The sequence below is a fragment of the Capra hircus genome, chromosome 6 (assembly GCF_001704415.2).
Source record: "Capra hircus breed San Clemente chromosome 6, ASM170441v1, whole genome shotgun sequence".
NCBI classification, from domain to species: Eukaryota; Metazoa; Chordata; class Mammalia; order Artiodactyla; family Bovidae; genus Capra; species Capra hircus.
Genome location: NC_030813.1, coordinates 85,877,937 through 85,901,796, shown reverse-complemented (window position 1 = coordinate 85,901,796; position 23,860 = coordinate 85,877,937). Strand labels below are relative to the sequence as shown.

The window sequence follows — 23,860 nt, the reverse complement described above, 5'->3', positions numbered from 1 at the left end:
GTCTGACTTATTTTATTTAGCATAGTGTCCTCCAAGTCCATTTTTCTCATTCTCTTATCTAAATTTCAATGCTGTCAATGACTAACTTTACCTGGAAATTCCACACTATATCATTGAGCATGTGATTGGGAGCAGAGATAAGTGAGATTTTAAAAACAGTAATCCAAAGGTGAGTTCTATTACATTATTCCTTTAGCTGTCATCTGTTTTTGATTTTCAGGGTTGCTCAAGAGTTAAAGGCAAAGATTTTTAAACAAAATGTGTTTTCCAAGTGACCTGTTAAGACACAAGCAAGTACTATAAATCCCTTTTTGAAAAGTCTCCCTAAGCTAATCTAGGTCTCCTGATGCAGGGTCATTTTCTTCTCTCTTCTTTCTCCTCTAGAGAGTTTAATCTTTCAAAAGTCAACCTCACCCTTTGATTGAGTAAAGTGACATTCTCTTACAAATTCTCTTATATTTTGCTCCATCCTGCTTACATTTTTCTTCCTCATCTTTACCTTTACTTCCTTTTCCTCCTTCTCCTTAACCCAGTGATGGCTACTGGCAAATTTAGAAATTTGCCTAAGAGCCAGTAATGATAAATAACTGGAGAACCTCTAATATCTGTGTGAATAAACATGACTGTGTGGCTCACTGGACCTGCAGGTATGATTCCATATTTGTTTTACCCCATTGCCTCACGAAATCCAGAAAGCCTAGACTCACAAGTTAATCTCCGCCTCCTTCTCTGGTATTCAGAATAAAAACTCACCAGAAACGTTCCAAATGCACAGTAGTTCTCATCTTTTTTTGCAGCTTGAAACTTGAGTGGGGATTGAAGAAAACTGAATTGGATCACCCAGTTTCTGTCACAGGATCATCTGGACAGGTTTTATCTCTATTATTATTGCTGATATTAATATTTAGATTTCAGATATAGAAAATACAGAATTACTTATTATAAAACTATATTAAAAAGGAAATATAGAAAATAAAGTTTTTTATCAATATTTTACTTTGTGTAAAGCAAATAATCACTTTGTGATAAAAGATCACTTATCATTAAAAATAATATATTTATATAATGTTTTGCTGTTTAAATTAAAGAGTTTTAACATAAAACTTAGTATCGTAGTTGCCTTGTAAATCCTGCATGTTAAACAGGTTCTCTATTTAACTGAAGTGAGAACAAAGCAAGCAGAGTAGAAAAGTTAAAGTGGAGACTGAATTCTAGTCAGATGTTTACTTCTGTGAAATATGTCAGAAGCAATCTATTACTAACAGGGAACTTGCAAATATTACTGTTATTTTTAAGTGAGAGATATTTGACCTTCAAGAGCAGAAATCCAAGTCCTTAGTAAGTAGTTGAAAAGGTACAACATTGGCAGGACAATTTCATTTAGGAATTGCTAGTGGATACTAGAAAACCTGAAGAGATTTGATCTAACAATGAAACAACTGAGTTTAATAAAGATTTTTTAGCATCTATTTTGTGACACAGTACTATGGTTCAGGATAGAAAAATGTCCAAAAGGATATTCTCTCCTTTCAGCCACGTTGCTCAAATCCAAATTAGGTTGTAGAAGGTGAGGCTGAAGCAAGGCCTTTGCATCTGTACTCATCCTGATATTCAGACTTATCACTGTGCCTGGTAACAGCAGAGGAACTCACAGAGCATGTACTCGCTGAATGAAAGACAGACTGGGGAGTAGAGAAGGGGAAGGTGGAGAAAGAGAGAAAGAAAGAGGAAGGAAGAGGAAATACAAAGAAAAGAAGAAACATATTTCTTTCCTCTACTGAATTCATGAATCACAATTCTAATAATTTTTAGTCAGTGTTTCTAGACAATAGCACCCTACATACTCAGGGAATGAAGTTGACAATTTCAAACTGAACTATGTCTTTTGAGAAAGAAAAAAGCAGCTGAAGGTGAATCTGTACATTACAAGATGAGACCGCTTACCAAAAGAAGCTAAACAAAGCAAGAGATTTTATTATATGCCACCTAGTTTAACCCTGAGATTAAAATTGACCATGAAGGGTCAGTCAGAAGTCAGCCAACTGTTTTTGATAATAAATCAGCTACTCCCACTTGACTATAAGCCAATTCTTACAAACCTGGCAGAACAACAAGCAAGTTGTTCATATGAATAAACAAATCAATAGGCAGGACAAGGTATGCCTTTTGTACACATTTTTTTTCCCCTAGTGATTATATGAGCAATAAATTTCTATATAAACCATTAAAAAAAACAACTGGCAGTATAAAATGGGAACAGTTCAGATATCTTCAATTTATAAATCAATCATAAATTACCTGCTATATATCATTTAGGAAAAAAAAAACCACTTCTGATGGACAAAATTGACCAAAATGATTAAAATAACCAATAAACATATGAAACATCAAAACATGAAAAGTTATAAAATATCTTTGGTGTACAGATTTTTAGGGGATTCCCTGGTGGCTCAGATGGTAAAGAATCTGCCTGCAATGCAGGAGACCCGGGTTCAATCCCTGGAAGAGTCCCCTGGAGAAGGGAATGGTTACCACTTTACTATTCTTGCCTGGGAAATCCCATAGAGAGAGGAGTTTGGCAGGCTACAGGCATCCCTGATGGCTCAGCAGGTAAAGAATCATCCTGCAATGCAGGAGACATAGGAGACCTGGGTTCGATCATGTGTATGAGAATATAACAACTTATCCTACAGGGTTTTTTTTTCTTTTTTTTGACAGTGGATAAAAGGGAGGTCCTACCATGTGTAAAACAGTTCGCTAGTGGGAAGCTGCTGTATAGCAGAGGGAGCTTAGCTCAGTGCTCTGTGATAACTTAGAGGGGTGAGATGGAGGGCAGGAGGGAGGTTCACAAAGAAAGGAATGTATGTGTACATATAGCTGGTTCACTTTGTTGTACTGCAGAAACTATGGGCTTTCCTGGTGGCTCAGTGGGAAGGGATCTGCCTGCCATTGCAAGAGATGTGGGTTTGATCCCTGGGTCAGGAAGATTGGGAAGATCCCAAAGATCCCCTAGAGAAGGAAATGGCAACCTACTCCAGTATTCTTTGCTGGGAAATCTCATGGATAGAGGGGCCTGGAGGGCTACAGCCCATGGAGTTGCAAAGAGTTGGACATGGTTTAGCTATTAAACAATAACAACAATCCTGAGGCAGTCTTGTAACTGAATATTGCCCAGTTCTCTGGCATGATGAGCCTCACTTTACTCAGGAATACCTCAAGTCTTAAAAGAAAAATAAAGGAGATGCTGTGAGGGTAATATCAAAGAAGGATAACATTTGTTGAGATGCTATATCACAAACTCAGAATGGAGTAAGTTTGCAGAGGAAAAAGGTAATGAGAGAAGTTGAAAGGCAATAAAGGAAAGTTTGTCTAATTAAAAAGTCTAAGGCTAACTCTGAACATGAAATGAGGTATCATGGGATCAGGCACTGTCAACGATAACCATGTTGTTTAACCTTATAATTTTCACACAAGTCACTCAATGAGAGTGTCAACTTTACTGATGAAGTGAGAGAGAAAAGTATAGGTAATGCTAGGGGGTCATACAAAAATCTTCTGTACCTTCAAGAATCCATGTCTTAGACATATCCATTACAGTGTCATTATTTTCATCTTTTTAATATACTCACCAAGCATTTTATTTTATTTTTTTCATTGAATGGAACATATTCAGGATCAAAGAAAGCTTTGACTTTGACATCTGGCAATAGCTATCAAATGTGGCCATTAAAATTTATTGTTATTTAATGTATACAGAATTAATTAAAGGGATTTTTTGCCAAAATATTGCTGCATTTTCTCAGTCTGTTAGTCTTTTTATATGTTTTATCAGTTTTGACAGAGAAATCAAGGCTCTACTCGATGTATCACACATTTTGTGCATAGTTTTAAAACATGTAACATTTTTGTGCTTTGTACTACTTATTCTTTTATATGTTAGAATTAAGTCGCTTCAGTCATGTCCGACTCTGTGCGACCCCATAGACGGCAGCCCACCAGGCTCCTCCGCCCATGCGATTTTCCAGGCAAGAGTACTGGAGTGGGGTGCCATTGCCTTCTCTAGTCATAGGGTTAGAAACTCTTAAAGCAACAAGGCTATGTTATACATTTCTTTAATATTATTACCCTATTTGTTCAACATAAAAGAAATGCTAGACACCCAAGAGAAATTTGATGTACAGGACTACTATTAACATTAAAACAACTTAAAGTGCATGTGAAGTGGAAAACATACCTTTTTTTCTTTCAGCGTACCACTCCATGATGAGTTCTTCCAAACCTGCCTATAAAGGTTACTTTGGCAGAATCGGTGGAATACCATTGTATAAAAAATTTATCAAGTATTGGCATAAAGTGGAGAAATTTGAGGCAAGACCAGATGACATTGTCATTGTCACCTATCCCAAATCTGGTAAGTCTCTTTGTTATGTCAAAGTTGTTCCCTTTTCACCTAGAAAAGAAAAATCCACCTTTTCTGTTAAATATTAAGCCATTTCTCCCACATTCATTCTCTGTATTAAATGACAGATTATAAAAGTTCTGGTATATACACAGACAATAGTGGCATATTATAGCTCTATTCTCTCCATAGAAGTTAAATAAGCAGGGTGACACTATACAGCCTTGACGTATTCCTTTTCTAATTTGGAACCAGTCTGTTGTTTCATGCCCAGTTCTAACTGTTCCTTCCTGACCTGCATACAGGTTTCTCAAGAGGCAGGTCAGGTGGTCTGGTATTCCCATCTCTTGAAGAATTTTCCACAGTTTATTTTGATCCACACAGTCAAAGGCTGTGGCATAGTCAATAAAGTAGAAATAGATGTTTTTCTGGAACTCTCTTGCTTTTTTGATGATCCAATGGATGTTGGCAATTTGATCTCTGGTTCCTCTGCCTTTTCTATAACCAGCTTGAACATTTGGAAGTTCACGGTTCACGTATTGCTGAAGCCTGGCTTGGAGAATTTTGAGCATTACTTTACTAGTGTGTGAGATGAGTGCAATTGTATGGTAGTTTGAGCATTCTTTGGCATTGCCTTTCTTTGGGATTAGAATGAAAACTGACCTTTTCCAGTCCTGTGGCCACTGCTGACTTTTCCAAATTTGCTGGCATATTGAGTGCAGCACTTTCACAGCATCATCTTTCAGGATTTGAAATAGCTCAACTGAAATTCCATCACTTCCACTAGCTTTGTTCGTAGTGATGCTTTCTAAAGCCCACTTGACTTCACATTCCAGGATGTCTGGCTCTAGGTGAGTGATCACACCATTGTGATTATCTGGGTAATAAATCTCTTTTTTGTACAGTTCTTCTGTGTATTCTTGCCACCTCTTCTTGATATCGCCTGCTTCTGTTAGGTCCATACCATTTTTGTCCTTTATGGAGCCCATCTTTGTGTGAAATGTTCCCTTGGTATCTCTCATTTTCTTGAAGAGATCTCTAGTCTTTCCCATTCTGTTGTTTTCCTCTATTTCTTTGCATTAACCGTTGAGGAAGGCTTTCTTATCTCTCTTTGCTATTCTTTGGAACTCTACATTCAGATGCTTATATCTTTCCTTTTCTCCTTTGCTTTTCATTTCTCTTCTTTTCACAGCTATTTGTAAGTCCTCCTCAGAGAGCCATTTTGCTTTTTTGCATTTCTTTTCCATGAGGATGGACTTGATCCCTGTCTCCTGTACAATGTCACGAACCTCATGAGAAACGCTGGGCTGGAAGAAGCACATGCTGGAATCAAGAGTGCTGGGAGAAATATCAATAACTTCCGATATACACATGACACCACCGTTATGGCAGAAAGTGAAGAGGAACTAAAAAGCCTCTTGTTGAAAGTGAAAGAAGAGAGTGAAAAAATTGGCTTAAAGCTCAACATTCAGAAAACTAAGATCATGGCATCTGGTCCCATCATTTCATGGGAAATAGATGAGGAAACAGTGGAGACAGTGTCAGACTTTATTTTTTGGGGCACCAAAATCACTGTAGATGGTGATTGCAGCCATGAAATTAAAAGACGCTTACTCTTGGAAGGAAAGTTATGGCCAATCTAGATAGCATATTAAAAAGCAGAGATATTACTTGGCCAACAAAGATCTGTCTAGTCAAGGCTATGGTTTTTCCAGTAGTCAAGTATGGATGTGAGAGTTGGACAGTGAAGAAAGCTGAGTGCCAAAGAATTAATGTTTTTGAATTGTGGTGTTGGAGAAGACTCTTGAGAGTCCCTTAGACTGCAGGGAGGTCCAACCAGTCCATCCTAAAGGAGATCAGACCTGGGTGTTCTTTCGAAAGACTGATGCTAAAGCTGGAACTCCAATAGTTTGGCCACCTCATGCTAAGAGTTGACTCATTGGAAAAGACCCTGATGTTGAGACACATTGGGGGCAGGAGAAGGGGACGACAGAGAATGCAATGGCTGGATGGCATCACTGACTCGATGGACGTGAATCTGAGTGAACTCCGGGAGTTGGTGATGGACAGGGAGGCCTGGTGTGCTGCAATACATGGGGTTGCAAAGAGTCTGACATGACTGAGTGACTGAACTGAGCTGAACTGATAGCCCTGTTCTAAAACCACAATCTGTACATATAATTTGAGCAGCACAGTGATAAATGGGTATTGTTGGCCGTATAAGAAAGTCACATAATATAGATGGGTGACTATAGAACCATCAGTAAAATTTAAAATTACCCTTCTGTCTTTATGTCATTGTTGTCATTGCTGTATAGAGAAAGTATAAGTATTTTTCATGGATTTTTTAAAAAATTAGCACTTTTTAGCTAATAAGTTCCTCTTTCTAATGTCCATCTCTGAAGCTCTATTCTATATTTTCCTGAAATTAACTGGTTAGTCATAGTCTTACAATCTTAGAACTTTAGAAATTAGAAAGTCCAATCCAGACTTCTTCTCTATGTGGTTGTTCCAATTAGTACTTAAATATGTCAAACATTTAATATACCTTAGGTTATTCTGACTCTAAAGTGTTCTTCCATTCTCTTTCCTGTCTGGACCAATGTCAGCACAAAACCGAGGACATATGAGTGCTATTTCAGAATCAGTTTCTCTTAACTTCTTCATCTTCCATATTCAATCAATCAATCTGTTTTGCCCTTTTAGTCTCATAGATAAGCCTCAGAGTCAGTTTCTAGTTTTCTTGTCACCTTCTTATGACCCTTCATTCCATTATTGTATTTACTCTGCCACTAGAGGAATTCTTCCAAAACATGATCCTTATAACCTTGCTTTCTTGCTTGATGTATGGCAATGACCTTTAAAATCTTTTAGAAATGACTTGAACTCTAGTATGAATTACAAGGCTTTGTAGGCTTGGTGTCTGCTTGACACTGCATCCTCATCTCCATTCATCCCTTCAAGTAGCCTCTGATTTAGGTTTTATAATCTACATCCATGGAGATGGAAATGGCAACACACTCCAGTATTCTTGCCTGGAGAATCCCTTGGACAGAGGAGCCTAGCAGGCTACAGTTCATGGGGTTGCAGAAGAGCCACAACAGAAGCAATCTACATCCAATTCATTTCCTCACCACTTTACTATTTGTAAATGTCTGGCGATGATTTTAAAAAAAAGGAGAGAGAGTTCTTCTGTCTGATAGAGCTCTCTCCTATCTTACACAACTAGTGGATTTCTGCCAATAATTTGTTAAGGGCAAACTCAATTACCATGTTCTCTTAAAGTCGTTTCTTTCTTGTGGAAACATCGTGGCGACAGCAGAAGCACATAAAGTCCTCCTTTGCTGCTGCTGCTGCTGCAGCTAAGTCGCTTCAATTGTGTCCGACCCTGCGTGACCCCAGAGACGACAGCCCACCAGGCTTCCCTGTCCCTGGGATTCTCCAGGCAAGAACAGTTCTTTAAATCCCTGTGCCCATCTGTATTACAGCACCTTAAGAAAAATGAAGTGTAATTATTGAGCACTGTTTCTGACTCTTCTGAGGGCCCTTGAATATCACAGGACAAGGACCAGACGTATTCTTTTCTATATTCTCTGCACTAGGACTCAACCTGAGGCATAAAAGCTATTGAGAAACCCTGTGGTTGAAAGCTTGCTTACTTTTTAGATGTGAAAATTTAGATCCAAATAAGTTATCAGCTTGTACAATATCACAATTCATTTTTGACAAAGTCAAATTTCTATCATAGGTGTATTTTATTGCAACTATGTTCATCCTTATTTTTGATGCTATGTTTGGATCCTATAAGAGTAAATATTAATGCAAATAGTTTTTGTGTCCTTCCATAATTCTGACAACTTTCAAATACTATTTCATTGGTAGCTTCTTACTTTATCCAACTACAAATACATTGATCCCTGCATTATCAATATGCATTGTCAATGAGAGACTCAGGTGTGTTTAATTTTTTCAGGTACAACGTGGGTTAGTGAAATTATATGCATGATTTGTACTAACGGTGATGTGGAAAAGTGCAAACAAGAAGTCATTTTTAATAGAGTTCCTTACCTGGAATGTAGCACTGATCACTCTATGGATGGTAATACATAAGTTAATTTTAAAAGCTTTACACATATATTTTAATGTGTGGGTGTAAATGGTACAAGAAAGACTGTATGCAAAATAGTATTTTTTGGCAATAGTATTAACTGGCAATTAGTATTATGTCATCTACATAGGGAGGTATGTAAATTTAAATCTTGACAGAGTTTATAGTATAGCATATTCCTGGAATAGAGTGAGTGAGGATAGCTCTGACATGCTTTCATTAGAGCCTAGTAATATATGAGAATTATATCTCTCCTTGGGATAGATGCAGTGATACTTTAAACACTAGGGACATATCCATAAATTTTCAAGGATATGCAAAAAGATGTTCATCACAGATTCTTTTATTATTATAAAAAATTAGAGACAATATAAATGTTAATCAATGGAAGGTAAAAATGACATGAAGTCATTAAACATATTATGATATCATATGTCTGTTTTCACTGAAGTGTTGGTATAAAATATTAAGAAAAATGCAGTTATACAATATTAAAAAATGTCATCTGTGTGTCTGGTATTTATATGGCTATGAGTCTGGGCATATAGATATAGTTGTATGGAAGGATGCTTACCAAAATGTTAATAATGATTTTTTTCAAAGTGGGGAAAATTTATTTAATCTATTTTTTTCTGTATGATTTTATCTATATAAACTTCTGTCATAGTAAATACATATCATTATTAAGAACATAATATAGAATGCATAGATGTTTCTATTTTAAAAATCTGTAAAAATCCATACAAATATTTATAATTTTTGAAGTTGTCCAACTTTTTTTTTTTAATTAGGAGTAAAACAATTAAAAGAGATAGCATCTCCTAGAATAGTGAAGACTCACCTGCCTGCTGAGCTTCTTCCAGTCTCATTCTGGGAAAAGAACTGTAAGGTAACAGAGTCAAGTGTTCTTAGAACTTCACCCAACTCAAAGAATGTTACAATGATAAAGTTAGGTAATATCCTGCATCTTATATACACTTGTTTATTTATTTCTTCACTGAATCTATAAACATTTTAAAAATGTGGATCATAGTATAGTTAGAAAGTCTAGAATTGAATTCTAACTCCAGAGCTGATTCTCAGAAAAACAGATAAACTCTCTAAGCTTTCAGGAAGCTGAAGTTTCCTCATCTGTAAAAGAGAGATAATAATTGCATTTCACATAGAGTTGTTATAAGGATTAGCTAGAATAATGCTTGTGAAGTGCTTAACATAGTACCTAGCATGTTATAAATAATTTACAATGGCTACTTTTATTTGTTATTATTAGTAATTGTAGTCAATGTACTCTTTTTGCAAACTATTGTGCTTGGCCTTGTGAGGGATGCAAATGAGCTAGGCAAGGATAAACCAGACAAAAGTGATAGAATAATTATTTATTGAGTGCCTATCATGAGCCAGCAATATAACAAATATACATGTAATCTTTGTCTTCATGGACACATGGTTCACTGGGGAAAGGGATAAATAACAGACACTACAGAAGGTGATAGAAGTCAAGCAAAGGAAGAATTCTGGCCTAGATATTGAGGGCAGAGAAGGAACCTTAAAGCAAGTAACATCTCATCTGATATGTGAAGGATGCATAAGAATTAGTCTATATAATCTCTGAGGCAACCCAAAGTGGCATGTGAAACCAGTTCAATTTAGCTAGAAGGCTGAGTGCCTGTACTGGTTGGATGAGTGATGGGAGATGAGCTGGGTTTGTTTGTAACAGATATGGAAGCCAACTTATGAAGTTTGGGCTCTACTTTGAGGATAATGAGGAGTTACAGCATATTAAGCTGCTGATTGAGATGATCAGTTTTGCTTTTTAGAAAGAATAATAACATGGAATCCTAAAGTACAGGCCAAACATTGTCTTAGACCACTGATGTTGTTCCTCAAGACCTTACTAGTTTTATTAGGACACACTATGATCCATACTAAACATATGAGATATTAAAGTACTATATATAGTCATTATTGACAGAAAAGGGATCTATCAGGGTCAGGAAGTATTTCTATTTTGTACTGTGATATAGCATGGTATATATGACATTTTCTGGAGCTACATAGTGCAAACTTTTGAAGATTCCAATGTTTTTTGTTTGTTTGCTTTTATCATAAGCAATCCTAGAAAGATCACATTACATCCTTTTGAAGTCATACATAAGAGTTCTTTCTTTAATAAATACTGTTTATATGTATCTTCTGGGAAATGTGTGATTATTTTTTCAAGATATTTGGCCAAGTTACTTTCTTTTCTTTGAAAAATGGAATGAAGTCTTGGTGTTATCCCTTTACTTGTACATGAAAAGATACTGTACCTTTACAATAGCTACAGTCTTCAAAAGCCTGCTTATTATCTCTGGGATCATCAAAGAGTAGGAGACCATTGGATGAATCACAACTTGAGTACTTCTGGGGTGATTCACTGGTGGACAAGAAGACAGGTGGATTGAAACTATTGGCAAAAGTGTGTTTGGAGTTTTGAACTAAAAACTTTCAGTGGTTAAAAAAAAGAGAGAGTGAAAAAAAGGAACAAGCTAAAAGCTAAAAGAAGCAATTGAAGTCAGTAAACTTGAGGCTTTGGAGTTGTTGCAGGAGAGATATATCCTTGATAAGAAAGAAAGGATAAAGAATCAAAACTGTCTTGGAAGAAATCATGGTGCTCAAGGGCAAGTCTTCAGAACCTTTAAGGTACCGAAGCAGTTTCAAGATTTGGCTACAAATGTTGCTAACTGTAGTAAAACAGAGGTAATGACCAAAGACCCCAAGAACCTAGAGAATCTGATGGATCATGTATACAAATACTAAAATTACACAGCATGATGAAAAGCTTTGGAATGGAGAGTAATATTATAAGCCTGATGTTCAAATCTTAAGTTAAAGCAAGGGAGTGACCATAAGTTTAAAAATGGCTTCAGTTAGGAGAAGAATGAATTATTACAGGGTTTTTTCAAGTGTAGGATTTTTAAGACATATTATATCCCAAGTGAATTGTGGGCAAACTAGAAACTTTGACTTGAGAGAGATGAGGGGAAAGACCTAGATTTTCCTCAAAGGCAGGAAGAGCATGCACAGTAAAAATTTAGTGTATAGAATCAAATTTTCCAAAATGGAGAGAAGATAAACTAATGGAAGTTTAAGGAAAGAGGGGTTGCTTTTACATTCCCTCTTCCCCCACCTTGAAGAATAGGGAACTAAGAGGTACAAACTACTATGTATAAAATAAATACGCTACAATGATATATGGTACAACACAGGGAATATAGCCAATATTTTATAAAAGCTACAAATGGAGGTAATCTTTAAAAATTAATCACAGTGTTATACACCTAAAACATATAATATTGTACATCAACTGTAACTCAATAAAAAAACAGTACATTAGGAAAAAAAAGCTTCATGTACGACCTGGAGCAAAACTTTAATACAGATTGTATTTTGAGATGCAGAGAATATTCAAGACAGAGGGAACAGTACGAACAAAAAAAGAAATAAAAATGATAAAGCAAATTTGTGGATATATATATATATATATATATATATATATATATATAGTGGCAAAGAGTTCCATTCAGCTTATAAGCAAAAAGGGCTAGGGAAAATTTTAAATAAATGTGGAAAAGTTTCATATGGCCAATGATAGCTTTGTTGAGAAAGAAAGTTGACTTTTTCTGTAGTATTTGGAGCTACTTCTTAGAATATTCAAACAAATTTCTTTAAAATTGTTTGAAAATGTAGAAACTTGAGTAGGACAGATTAGTGAGCCTTATCAGATCCACTAAAGAGTGGAAAATCAAGAGCTGCCATAGACCACGGCATGGCTCAGGTGCCTGAAGGAGGAAGTGGAAGACCATAGAGAGACAGAGTTTACTTGTGCAGGTCTTTTCCTGCAATGCAGAGTTGTTGTTTAGTCTCTAGGTCATGTCTGACCCTTCTGCGACCCCATGGGCTGTAGCCTGCCAGGCTCCTCTGTCCATGAGGTTTCTTAGGCAAGCATCCTGGAGTGGGTTGTCATTTCCTTACTCCAAGGGATTTTCCTGACCCAAGGATCCAACCCCTGACTCCTGCATTGGCAGGCAGATTCTTTACCACCGAGCCACAAGGGAAGCATGGAGTATCAGGGGTCTAAGCATCCCATAAAAATTAGCTTTTCTTCAAGACTGTGAGTAAGAAAATAGCAGGACCTTTTTAAAATTGTTATGCAGGATCATTGTGTAGTATAAAAGCCAGAGGACTTTATTTTTGACTGAATGATTTATCAAATCACTTACTCTCATTGATTAATTCTCAACCATGTATTCTGACTCATATTTAGTTTAGTTTCTTCATTCATAATTTGGCGATAATAATCTGCCTCACCCAATTTATAGCAACGGAATTTGAGGCTCTCAAATGAAACCTGTGAAAATGGCATAAAAATGAAAAGTGAAAACTAGCATTGAACACCAATACAAAAGATGTTGTCATTTCAGTTTATTGAAGGAATTTCCTTTTTTATAATTTTAATATTTTGTAAATTTTCTAAAGCAAATATATGTTATGTTTACAGTTAAAAACATAAACTTTTTCTTTTTAAACCTTGATGTGACCAAATTTGAAAAATAGTAGGTGATTTAATAACTAATTTCATCTTCCTTAGATCATCTATCTTTCCCGGAATGCCAAGGATTTGGTTGTTTCTTATTATTTTTTCTTTTTAATGGTGACTGCTAATCCAGATCCTGGTTCTTTTCAAGATTTTGTGGAGAAATTCATGAATGGGGAAGGTATGAAGAGTTTCTTTTTCTGAATTCTTTCAAGGTAAATGATACAAGGCAAATGACATATTTGGGGATAATTTTTGCTTTCTGTTCTGGTCTATTATCCTTCCTGGTCCTTAATTAAAACACAGAAGTTCTAGAAGCCCTTGAACTTAGAACAAGCATAGTTTTTCCAGATGAGAATGGCAAAGTTCAGAATCTGGACACTCGAGTACAGTGCCTACAAGTAGGTATATATATGTATATGTGTTTGTCCGATTCTCTTTCATGTCTTGTTATTACAGAAGTACTTCACAGTGTGTTATTATAACTTCACTGAACAAGAAGGAAAAAGACAGAGGAGAGAACTTGTTCATTTGTATTTAAGAAAAATTTCAGATACTAAATGAGGCCAGCATTCACAAAGAAGTCTGAATATCTACAAAATTCTTACTCATTCTACCCACTGTACAGTCTGAATAATTCAACTAGATTTCTTGGAATAGTACAAGAGTTACTTGAGCAGAAATTCTGGGAAATTTTGCCTTTTTATTTAACTCCAGACTAAAGCAACAGAGTATTCAGGTTTGAGAAAGAAAGTGTTCAGAAGAATCTAATATTAACTAAAGAAGGCCATTCTGACTCCTTAATAATAAGTGTAAGGAAAGGGATAATAATGTCATTTATATCCCCCCAAATTAATCAGTTCAGTTCAGTTCAGTTGCTCAGTCGTGTCCGACTCTTTGCGACCCCATGAATCGCAGCACGCCAGGCCTCCCTGTCCATCACCATCTCCCGGAGTTCACTCAGACTCACGTCCATCGAGTCCATGATGCCATCCAGCCATCTCATCCTCTGTCGTCCCCTTCTCCTCCTGCCCCTAATCCCTCCCAGCATCAGAGTCTTATCCAATGAGTCAACTCTTCGCATGAGGTGGCCAAAGGACTGGAGTTTCAGCTTTAGCATCATTCCTTCCAAAGAAATCCCAGGGTTGATCTCCTTCAGAATGGACTGGTTGGATCTCCTTGCAGTCCAAGGGACTCTTAATATTGACTCAATAAAAGTGTGGTATATGTGCTTTGTGTTTGTTGCTACCTTTGGAAAATTTTATGCTAAAGCACGAATAAATTACATGCTTCAAAGATCATCAAAACGAGCATTATAAAACGGATAAAGATAATGCTGTACCTCAGCAAAATAGATGAATAAGATCACTACAAAAGTCATTTATGACTTTTCTGCAAAGAAACAAACGGGACAAAGCAGAAGCAGACCTACCCACAGGTACAGAGAAAAAATTAGCAGTTACCATAAAGCTGGATGGCATCACTGACTCGATGGACATGAGTCTGAGTGAACTCCGGGAGATGGTGATGGACAGGGAGGCCTGGCGTGCTGCGATTCATGGGGTCACAGAGTCGGACACGACTGAGAGACTGAACTGAACTGAACTGACTGATAAGGGAGAAGGATGGGGGAGGGGCAGAATGATGAAGGGGATTAAGAGTCCAAACTGCTAGCTATAAAATAAATACATCACAGGGAAGTAATGAACAAGACAGGGAATATAGTCATTATTTTATACTAACTTTTGGTGTGTAATGTATTCAAATATTGAATCACTATGTTTACACCTTTGATGTTATTTTAGGTTAACTATAAATAAACAAATAACTGTCAGTAGGGTCAAAGGACAAAAGAAATATCCGATGACTTAATGCAAAGCAGAATACTTAGGCTCACACATCATCATTATTACTATGTCAGCTTTTTACTGGGTGAAACACTTGGATACATGTGAGAAAAGATGAGGGAGAGAAAAGGAGAATCCATATTTGGTCATATCACATCACCTCCAAAATCTTCTAACTTTTTAAAGTGAGAATGAAACTAAGGATCCCTAAGAAAGCACTCCTTTACCCTTTAAACTGCAACAGTGTAAAAAAATTATATAAATATAAATTATTCAGTTACCAAAGCTACTTTTTAAATGGTAAATTTGAGATCTGGACTGCATTCTAATCATAAGAATGTTAATAGTTCTACTACTCAACTCCTTTCATTCACAACACACACACACAGACACACGCACACACACCATTTTCAGAAATACTCTCATAAGTTCTAAATCAAATGGAAAGACTTCCATCACTTTTCCTCTGAGTTATAAATTATGTAATAATAATGAAAGTGGAGATTATAGTTCTGTATGTAGATTTTTCAACATATTTCCTGCAGAGAAATTTGCCTCAGATGGGCAGCTGATCTCTAGTTTTCATTCCATGACCATTTATTTATATTTTTTTCTCTGAAACCTCATTTTCAAGCTGAGTCTGAGCGTAGAGTTGATGCTATGTCCTCACATTGTTTTTTTTTTAAATATAAACTTATTTATTTTAATTGAAGGTTAATTATAATATTGTATTGGTTTTGCCATACATCAACATGAATCCGCCGCACGTATACACATGTTCCCCATCCTGAACCCCCCTCCCTTCTCCCTCCCCATACCATCCCTCTGGGTCGTCTTAGTGCACCAGCCCCAAGCTCACACTGTTTTTATCTCTGATCTTAGTTCCTTATGGTTCCTGGTATGACCACACAAAATCTTGGTGGGAAAAGAGGAAGAATCCGCAAGTGCTATTTCTTTTCTATGAAGACATGAAGGAGGTGAGAAACTCAAAAGACATGGCAACTTCATAATTATCAAAATGTTAGCATTTGAAAATAATGTAGATACAAAATTTTGCCTTTGAATAAATAATGCAGCCACCTCCAAAAGTTACAATAATCCAGATTGAACGTAGTGAATAAAAACCTTCTGTAAATGAACACATTTAAACTCAAGTCTCAAAAATGTTACCAAAGATAAAAGTGGAAAGAGTTTGAGTTCTTAAATCAAAGCAACAGCCACACACAACACACACACACAGATGCAGATGCACAAAAGGAATCACAATGGGCAAGAAGAGTTAAATGGTCTCTAAATCCATAGATAATGGAATTATTAGAAAAAGACCATAAAATAGCTATACTTCACATGTTTAAAAAAATAAAAGAAGAATTTAAAATCTTACAAAGAAACAAGAGGTTACTAAAATTGACAGAGCAGATTTGGGTGGAAAAAAAGAGCAGCAAACCAGAATTTCTAAAATAACTTCTAAAAATTAAAATTTGAAAAGCAAAAAGATGGTTTAAATAACAGATAAGGCGTGGCTACATAGTGAATTAGTAATGTGGTAGATGATGCTGAGGAAAGTCCACAGGATGTACTTCAGTGAGATAAATAGAATACTTTAGAAAGAGTAATGGATATGTAGGATAGAGTAATAACATCTTACATGTATCAAGTCAAAGTTCCAGAAGAGAGTAAAGAGAATGCCAGAATAGCAAAATGCAAAAGTATGATGACATCACAATTTCTTAAAAATCTAGTTTTTTTCTAGCTTCATTAATAATCAGGGTAATTCAAAATAAAAATGTCTATGAGGTGCTATTTCACACACAGCAGAGTGACAACAATGAGATGTAGTCTGACTGGGCTATGCTTAGTTGCTCAGTCATATCTGACTCATTGCACACTGTAGCCCGCCAGGCTCTTCTGTCCATGGGGATTCTCCAGGCAAGAATATTGGAGTAGGTTGCCATACTTACTTTCGAGGGATCTTCCCAACACAACCCAGGGACTGAACCCAGGTCTCTCACATTGCAGGCAGATTCTTTATCAGCTGGGCTATAAGGGAAGCCCGGTCTAACTGTAGTCTGACAATATATACTAGTCAGGATGTGGCTTAGTGAGAAGTAACACACTTCTGATAAGAGTATAAGAATATACAAATGTTGTGGACAACATGTCACCTAGGGAGGGCAAACGTGTATAACTTAAGGCTCACAAATTCCACTAGTAGATATAAGTTTATGAGAAACACTGATGTGTATATTAGTTTATATGCACAGCAATCTCCATAACAGCATTCCGCACGACTGTAAAAACAACCCCAATACACATATACTCAGGAATAAATGCATTGTATATACTATTATTCCACAATTAAATACTATATTGCAGTGAAAAGGAATGTATTTCAAATGTGCTTATCAGTTGAGTAAAATCAAGCTATATGTGGTCTAGGGATACATACATGAGTTTCAAATCTACAGAGTAAAGGCACAGGATTGATTAGGTCAATTTCAGGACAGCAAGTTTGTTTGTTGTTGTTATTTGTGAAGATTGGAATGGAGAGTGAAAAAAATGAAGTTGGGAACTTGCAAATGGAAGAACTTAGCCAATTATGAATGTTTTCTTACATGCACTGGGTAGTAGGTAAGGGTGCTGCATTCATATTAATTCTTTAAAGTATATATGCACACATATTAAATAATTTATAAATGAAAGAAAAAATACTAGATCTTTTTATTAAGGGATAACAAATATCTTCTCTAATTTATTATATATATATGTATATATATGTATATATATATATATATATATATTTATTGTCTGTGCTGGGTCTTCACTGCTGCTCAGGCTTTTCTCTAGTTCTGGTGACCAGGGGCTACACTACATTGAGGTGGCCAGGCTTCTCATAGCAGTGGCTTCTCTTGTTGTTGAGGATGGGCTCTAGGGCATGTGGGCTCAGTAGTTGCAGTTCCCCGGCTCTAGGGCACACGCTTGATAGTTGTGGCGCATGGGTTTATTTGCTCCACGGCAAGTGGGATCTTCTGGATCTGAGATTGAACCCATGTCTCCTGCATTCGCAGGTGAATTCTTTACCACTGAGCCACCAGGGAAGCCCTCTTCTCTCATTCTTTATTAGCACCAAGAAAGCAATTGATATCCAGGTCTTGTTCACATCTTTGAGCAATTATTGAAATTCATTTCACAGTAATTCTAGAGTTGTTTTGATGAGAACATATTTAAAATAAAATTATGGATATTATTTTAGAAGCAGAATTATTTCTTTATAGAATTTAATGCAGAACAGATTTGAATGAGAAGCAACCATGATTTGTAGTTTGCTATTATATTACTTAAATTTGTGTTCTATAGCTAGAATATTGAAGACAGTAAATTTAAAAGGCGCACGAACAAAATTTATTAGTTAATCCATGCCTTTCACCCTCCCAAATTGTCTCTATCCATTTGCTCCCTATTTTGATCAATAATGGCCAGATTTATGTTTCTTCTATATTTGCAAAAATGAGGAGCAAAGGAATAAATCTTTTCTCTTGTTTCTGCAATACATCAAGTAAGAGTAAAAGACATTAACCGTATATGTAGAGATACTATCTTTTTTGTGGAAACAAGTAAATAAAAAATGTGTGAGAATGCATATATGATACAATAGATTTATATGGAATTTATGCAAAAATAGAGTTATCTAACTTAAATTGGAATAGTCAAGGAAATAATCCCAAAGAAAGTGATACTTAAGCTGAAGTTTGACAGGTAGACTGCTCATTAGAAGCCTACTTTCCAATATCAGTGTGGGGAGGAGAGGGGAAGAATGATTTTCTTATTGTGTCCTTTTTTTTTTCAAAAACAAAATATGTTTTTCTTCCTAGAATATCAGAAAAGAGGTGATGAAATTGTTAGAATTTCTGGGAAGGGAGGCATCAGATGAGCTTGTGGACAAGATTATAAAGCACACTTCATTCGAGGAGATGAAGAACAATCCATCTACCAATTATACAACACTGCCAGATAAAATCATGAACCAAAAGGTATCTCCCTTCATGAGAAAAGGTGAGATGCTCATGGTATTTGCCTCCATTGCTACAGGAAGGCCTAAGTTTAAACATTTACAGGCAAACATCTATTAAAGTCTATTCATGCCTGTGGACCCCACTTGTTTTCTTTAGAGCTGTTTCCATCCTTGAGTGATCAGTTCTGCAGAAGTATAAAATATTAATACTACTACTAAGAAATTACTGTTAGAAACATTACTAATAGTAATTGACTAGTTTTGCAGAAGCATAAAATACTAGTACTACTACTAATAAATTACTATTACATGTTGATTATTTAGTGCATACAACAAATTATATTAAGAACCACCAGCAGTCACCCCAGTCTCAGTACTAGCACTAATATCATAGCCTACTACTACTACTACTACTACTACTACTACTAAGTCACTTCAGTTGTGTCTGACTCTGTGTGACCCCTTAGACGGCAGCCCACCAGACTCCGCCGTCCCTGGGATTCTCCAGGCAAGAACACTGGAGTGGGTTGCCATTTCCTTCTCCAATTCATGAAAGTGAAAACTGAAAGTGAAGTTGGTCAGTTGTGTCCTACTCTTTGCGACCCCATGGACTGCAGCATACCAGGCCCCTCCATCCATGGGATTTTCCAGGCAAGAGTACTGGAGTGGGGTGCCATTGCCTTCTCCGATACCACACCCTACTAGCTATTATTTGTTAAGTCTTTATGCCTTGGTGCTACACACAGACATTATACAAAATGTAAATTCTTATCTTTATTAAAATTCCAATACAAGAGTTAGGAAAAAACTTCTATTATCTCATTTTGAGATGAGGAAACAACCTTAGAACAGTTAGTCAGCTCTTCCCTAGCTAAGTGGCAGACATTTTTCAAGACTAAATGTCAAATGTCAAACATCAAATGGTACACATTGAATATGTACAGTTTTCTGTGTATTAATTATACTTCTACAAAGCTGCTAAAACAGCACTAAGTTTCAAAACACCAAGCAGAAAATACTGCTTAACTTGGTAAAAATATCAAAATACAATGAGGTGACATCTACTGAGAGGAGGCATGTACTTGATGAGACACAGTCAGTTCAGAAATACATAGGTATATAGGATATGGACCTAACAGAAGCAGAAGATATTAAGAAGAGATGGCAAGAATACACAGAAGGACCATACAAAAAAGATCTTCACGACCCGGATAATCATGATGGTGTGATCACTCACCTAGAGCCAGACATCCTGGAATGTGAAGTCAAGTGGGCCTTAGAAAGCATCACTATGAACAAAGCTAGTGGAGGTGATAGAATTACAGTGGAGCTATTTCAAATCCTGAAAAATGATGCTGTGAAAGTGCTGCCAATATGCCAGCAAATTTGGAAAAGTCAGCAGTGGCCACAGGACTGGAAAAGGTCAGTTTTCATTCCAATCCCAAAGAAAGGCAATGCCAAAGAATACTCAAACTACCACACAATTGCAATCATCTCACACACTAGTAAAGTAATGCTTAAAATTCTCCAAGCCAGGCTTCAACAATAAGTGAACTGTGAACTTCCTGATGTTCAAGCTGGTTTTAGAAAAGGCAGAGGAACAGGAGATCAAATTGCCAACATCTGCTGGATCATGGGAAAAGCAAGAGAGTTGAAAAGAAAACATCTATTTCTGCTTTATTGACTATGCCAAAGTCTTTGACTGTGTGGATCACAATAAACTGTGGAAAATTCTGAAAGAGATGTCAATACCAGACCACCTGACCTGCCTCTTGAGAAATCTGTATGCAGGTCAGGAAGCAACAGTTAGAACTGGACGTGGAACAACAGACTGGCTCCAAATAGGAAAAAGAGTCCGTCAAGGCTGTATATTGTCACCCTGCTTATTTAACTTATATGCAGAGTACATCAGGAGAAACACTGGACTGGAAGAAACACAAGCTGGAATCAAGATTGCCAGGAGAAATATCAATAACCTCAGATATGCAGATGACAACACCCTTATGGCAGAAAGTGAAAAGGAACTCAAAAGCCTCTTGATGAAAGTGAAAGAGGAGAGTGAAAAAGTTGGCTTAAAACTCAACATTCAGAAAACTAAGATCATGGCATTCAGTCCCATCACTTCATGGCAAATAGATGGGGAAACAGTGGAAACAGTGTCAGACATTTTTGGGCTCCAAAATCACTGGAGATGGTGATTGCAGCCATGAAATTAAAAGACGCCTACTCCTTGGAAGGAAAGTTATGACCAACCTAGACAGCATATTAAAAAGCAGAGACATTACTTTGCCAACAAAGGTCCGTCTAGTCAAGGCTGTGGTTTTTCCAGTAGTCATGTATGAATGCAAGAGTTGGACTGTGAAGAAAGCTGAGAGCCAAAGAATTGATGCTTCTGAACTGCGGTGTTGAAGAAGACTCTTGAGAGTCCCTTGGACTGCAAGGAGATCCAACCAGTCCATTCTGAAGGAGATCAACCCTGGGATTTCTTTGGAAGGAATGATGCTAAAGCTGAAGCTCCAGTACTTTGGCCACCTCATGTGAAGAGCTGACTCATTGGAAAAGACTCTGATGCAGGGAGGGATTGGGGGCAGGAGGAGAAGGGGATGACAGAGGATGAGATGGCTGGATGGCATCATGGACTCGATGGACGTGAGTCTGAGTGAACTCCGGGAGATGGTGATGGACAGGGAGGCCTGGCATGCTGCAATTCATGGGGTCGCAGAGTCAGACGTGACTGAGTGACTGAACTGAACTGAACTGATAGGATATGCAAAGTATTGGGACATCCACTGTTACTTGGATAATCTTCCTTCTGGAAGAAAAACTAATAAAATAAAATAAAAGAATAATCTTCCTCTTGGAACCAAATTGTCAATGATAGGGTTAAGGATTTTTTAAACAATTGTATTAACAAACTTGCAATTGGGTTAAAACAGGGCACCCCTGAAAAAGGAATAACATGCAGATTAAATTTAGGTTACTTATACTCAGATTATCTCAGTTTCTTTCCCCAGAATGTCTTCATATATTTTAAAGATAAAACAATAAACTAAAAATAATTTTCATGCTTATAAAGTGTTTCATACTATTGAGTCCTCTGACAGAATCTGATTTTCAAGACACATTTTCTATCTTATGATTTTTGGATTATTTCATTGGGAAGGTTTAGAGCTCCTTGGATTAAGAGGACAAGTGAACTACTGATTAATTTAAAGTACTAGTGACTTCTTCCTTTCAGAGGAGAGTTGGATGTGATGAAAACCAAAAAAGAGCCTGCTAGAATTTTGTAACAGCACAGGTGGTAAATATTGAGGAGCTTCTCTAACTGTTGGTGGCAGTAAAAACGGGGAGGAGGCAATGGCTATGAAGAAAGTCTGAATATAAATAAAGAATTAGATATTCTGGCCTAAAGACAACAGCCACGCTTATGCAATGGATATCTGCATTCAATTAACCAGGTTGTGGAAAATGACTCAAAGAAAATGCAGTCTGGTGGGGAAGAAAATGAGTTTAGTTTTTAGCTGGGTGAATTTGAGATGTTCCTATGAAATACAGGTGGCCACATCAGGTAGGCACTTGGGTATGAAGACATTATTCTGGATTTTAATGTTTTCAACATGAAGATGATATTTAATACCACAGGAGAGGTAAAACATGGATCACGAATATTTCAAAGGAAATTGGAGAAGAAAATTAAGTAGCATAAGAAAGGAAGGTCAGAGAAATAAATGTGCTTTTTTTTTTGCATGTTTATTCACTTTATTATTTTTAAACAATCAGGACAAATCCTTGTTTGCACTCTCAAATATATAGTATTTATGGTATATACTTACAATTAAGGGTTGCAAAAATAAAATTTGATTAGGTGTTAATGAAAGTGATAGATATTAGAAAATTTCACTATTCTGACTGGAAGACATAGTGTTTACTGCTTTCTTTGCTTTTCTGTTATAGGAATTGTAGGAGACTGGAAGAATTACTTTACAGTAGCCCTGAATGAGAAATTTGATAAGCACTATGAAGAGCAAATGAAGGGGTCTACACTGAAGTTCCGAACTGAGATCTAGGAAGGGTTTTCTTAACATCTGAGATTAAACTGTTGTTTCATCCTTCCTCACCTTCTTCATTTTAAACTAGTAGAGAATGAATTATACAAAAGACCACGATCAGGTTCACATGATTATTGAGATCTTAGTATGAAAGAGTTAAGAAAGATTTTTTTTCTGTAATTATCTCTTTAATATTTTCTTTCCTTTTTTCTTTACTGTAAATATTACACAAAGCTATAACCTATGAGAATGATGTAGGTACACACAAATTGTTCAGGTTGTTAGAGCCTCAGTAAAAATAATCAGACATTCCAAATTATTTAACTTTGTGTCTACTTTTTTCCATTTATTAGTATATTTGGTATATAATGAAGGGGTGTATGTATATACATGTATATACATATACATATATATGTATATGTACCTTTAAATACATATGGATAAATACATATTAATAACCATATGTGGAATTTTAAAACCTTGACAAATAGAACTGAAAAGAATAAACATGAGTGTATAACTAGATGTATTATTTCTTGGCTGAAATTATCTTTCATTCACTGCAAAATGACTTAACTTGGAATTTACCTTAGTTTAGTCTAAATTTTCAGCATTTTCAGAACTGATTTCCAGATGTCTATAAATAATTCCAAAGAGTATGATATATGTTTGAATATCTTTAGCTAATTTAAAATAGTTATACTTTAGAGTTCCTTCTATCCTATACACAATGTAATCAAAGTAAGATCTGTAAACTAAAGTTTTAATGAATGTGAGATATACCAATAAAATAAAACAAACGCAAAAGCAAAAGAAAATTGTTTTTTATGTAAACAATGTTGTTTTGACTTACGTCTCCTATTTTTCTA

The 23,860-nt window shown here is 36.3% G+C and overlaps 1 protein-coding gene across 1 annotated transcript; it reads left to right on the top strand.

The window, feature by feature from the left end:
- Positions 771 to 23,794, top strand: LOC102169846 (estrogen sulfotransferase). Its single transcript, XM_005681720.3, has 8 exons — positions 771 to 870; positions 4,250 to 4,411; positions 8,373 to 8,498; positions 9,299 to 9,396; positions 13,138 to 13,264; positions 15,813 to 15,907; positions 18,803 to 18,983; positions 22,897 to 23,794. Exons 2-8 carry the CDS (start codon positions 4,261 to 4,263, stop codon positions 23,007 to 23,009), a joined length of 891 nt encoding a protein of 296 aa, XP_005681777.2. The 5' UTR covers positions 771 to 870; positions 4,250 to 4,260; the 3' UTR covers positions 23,010 to 23,794.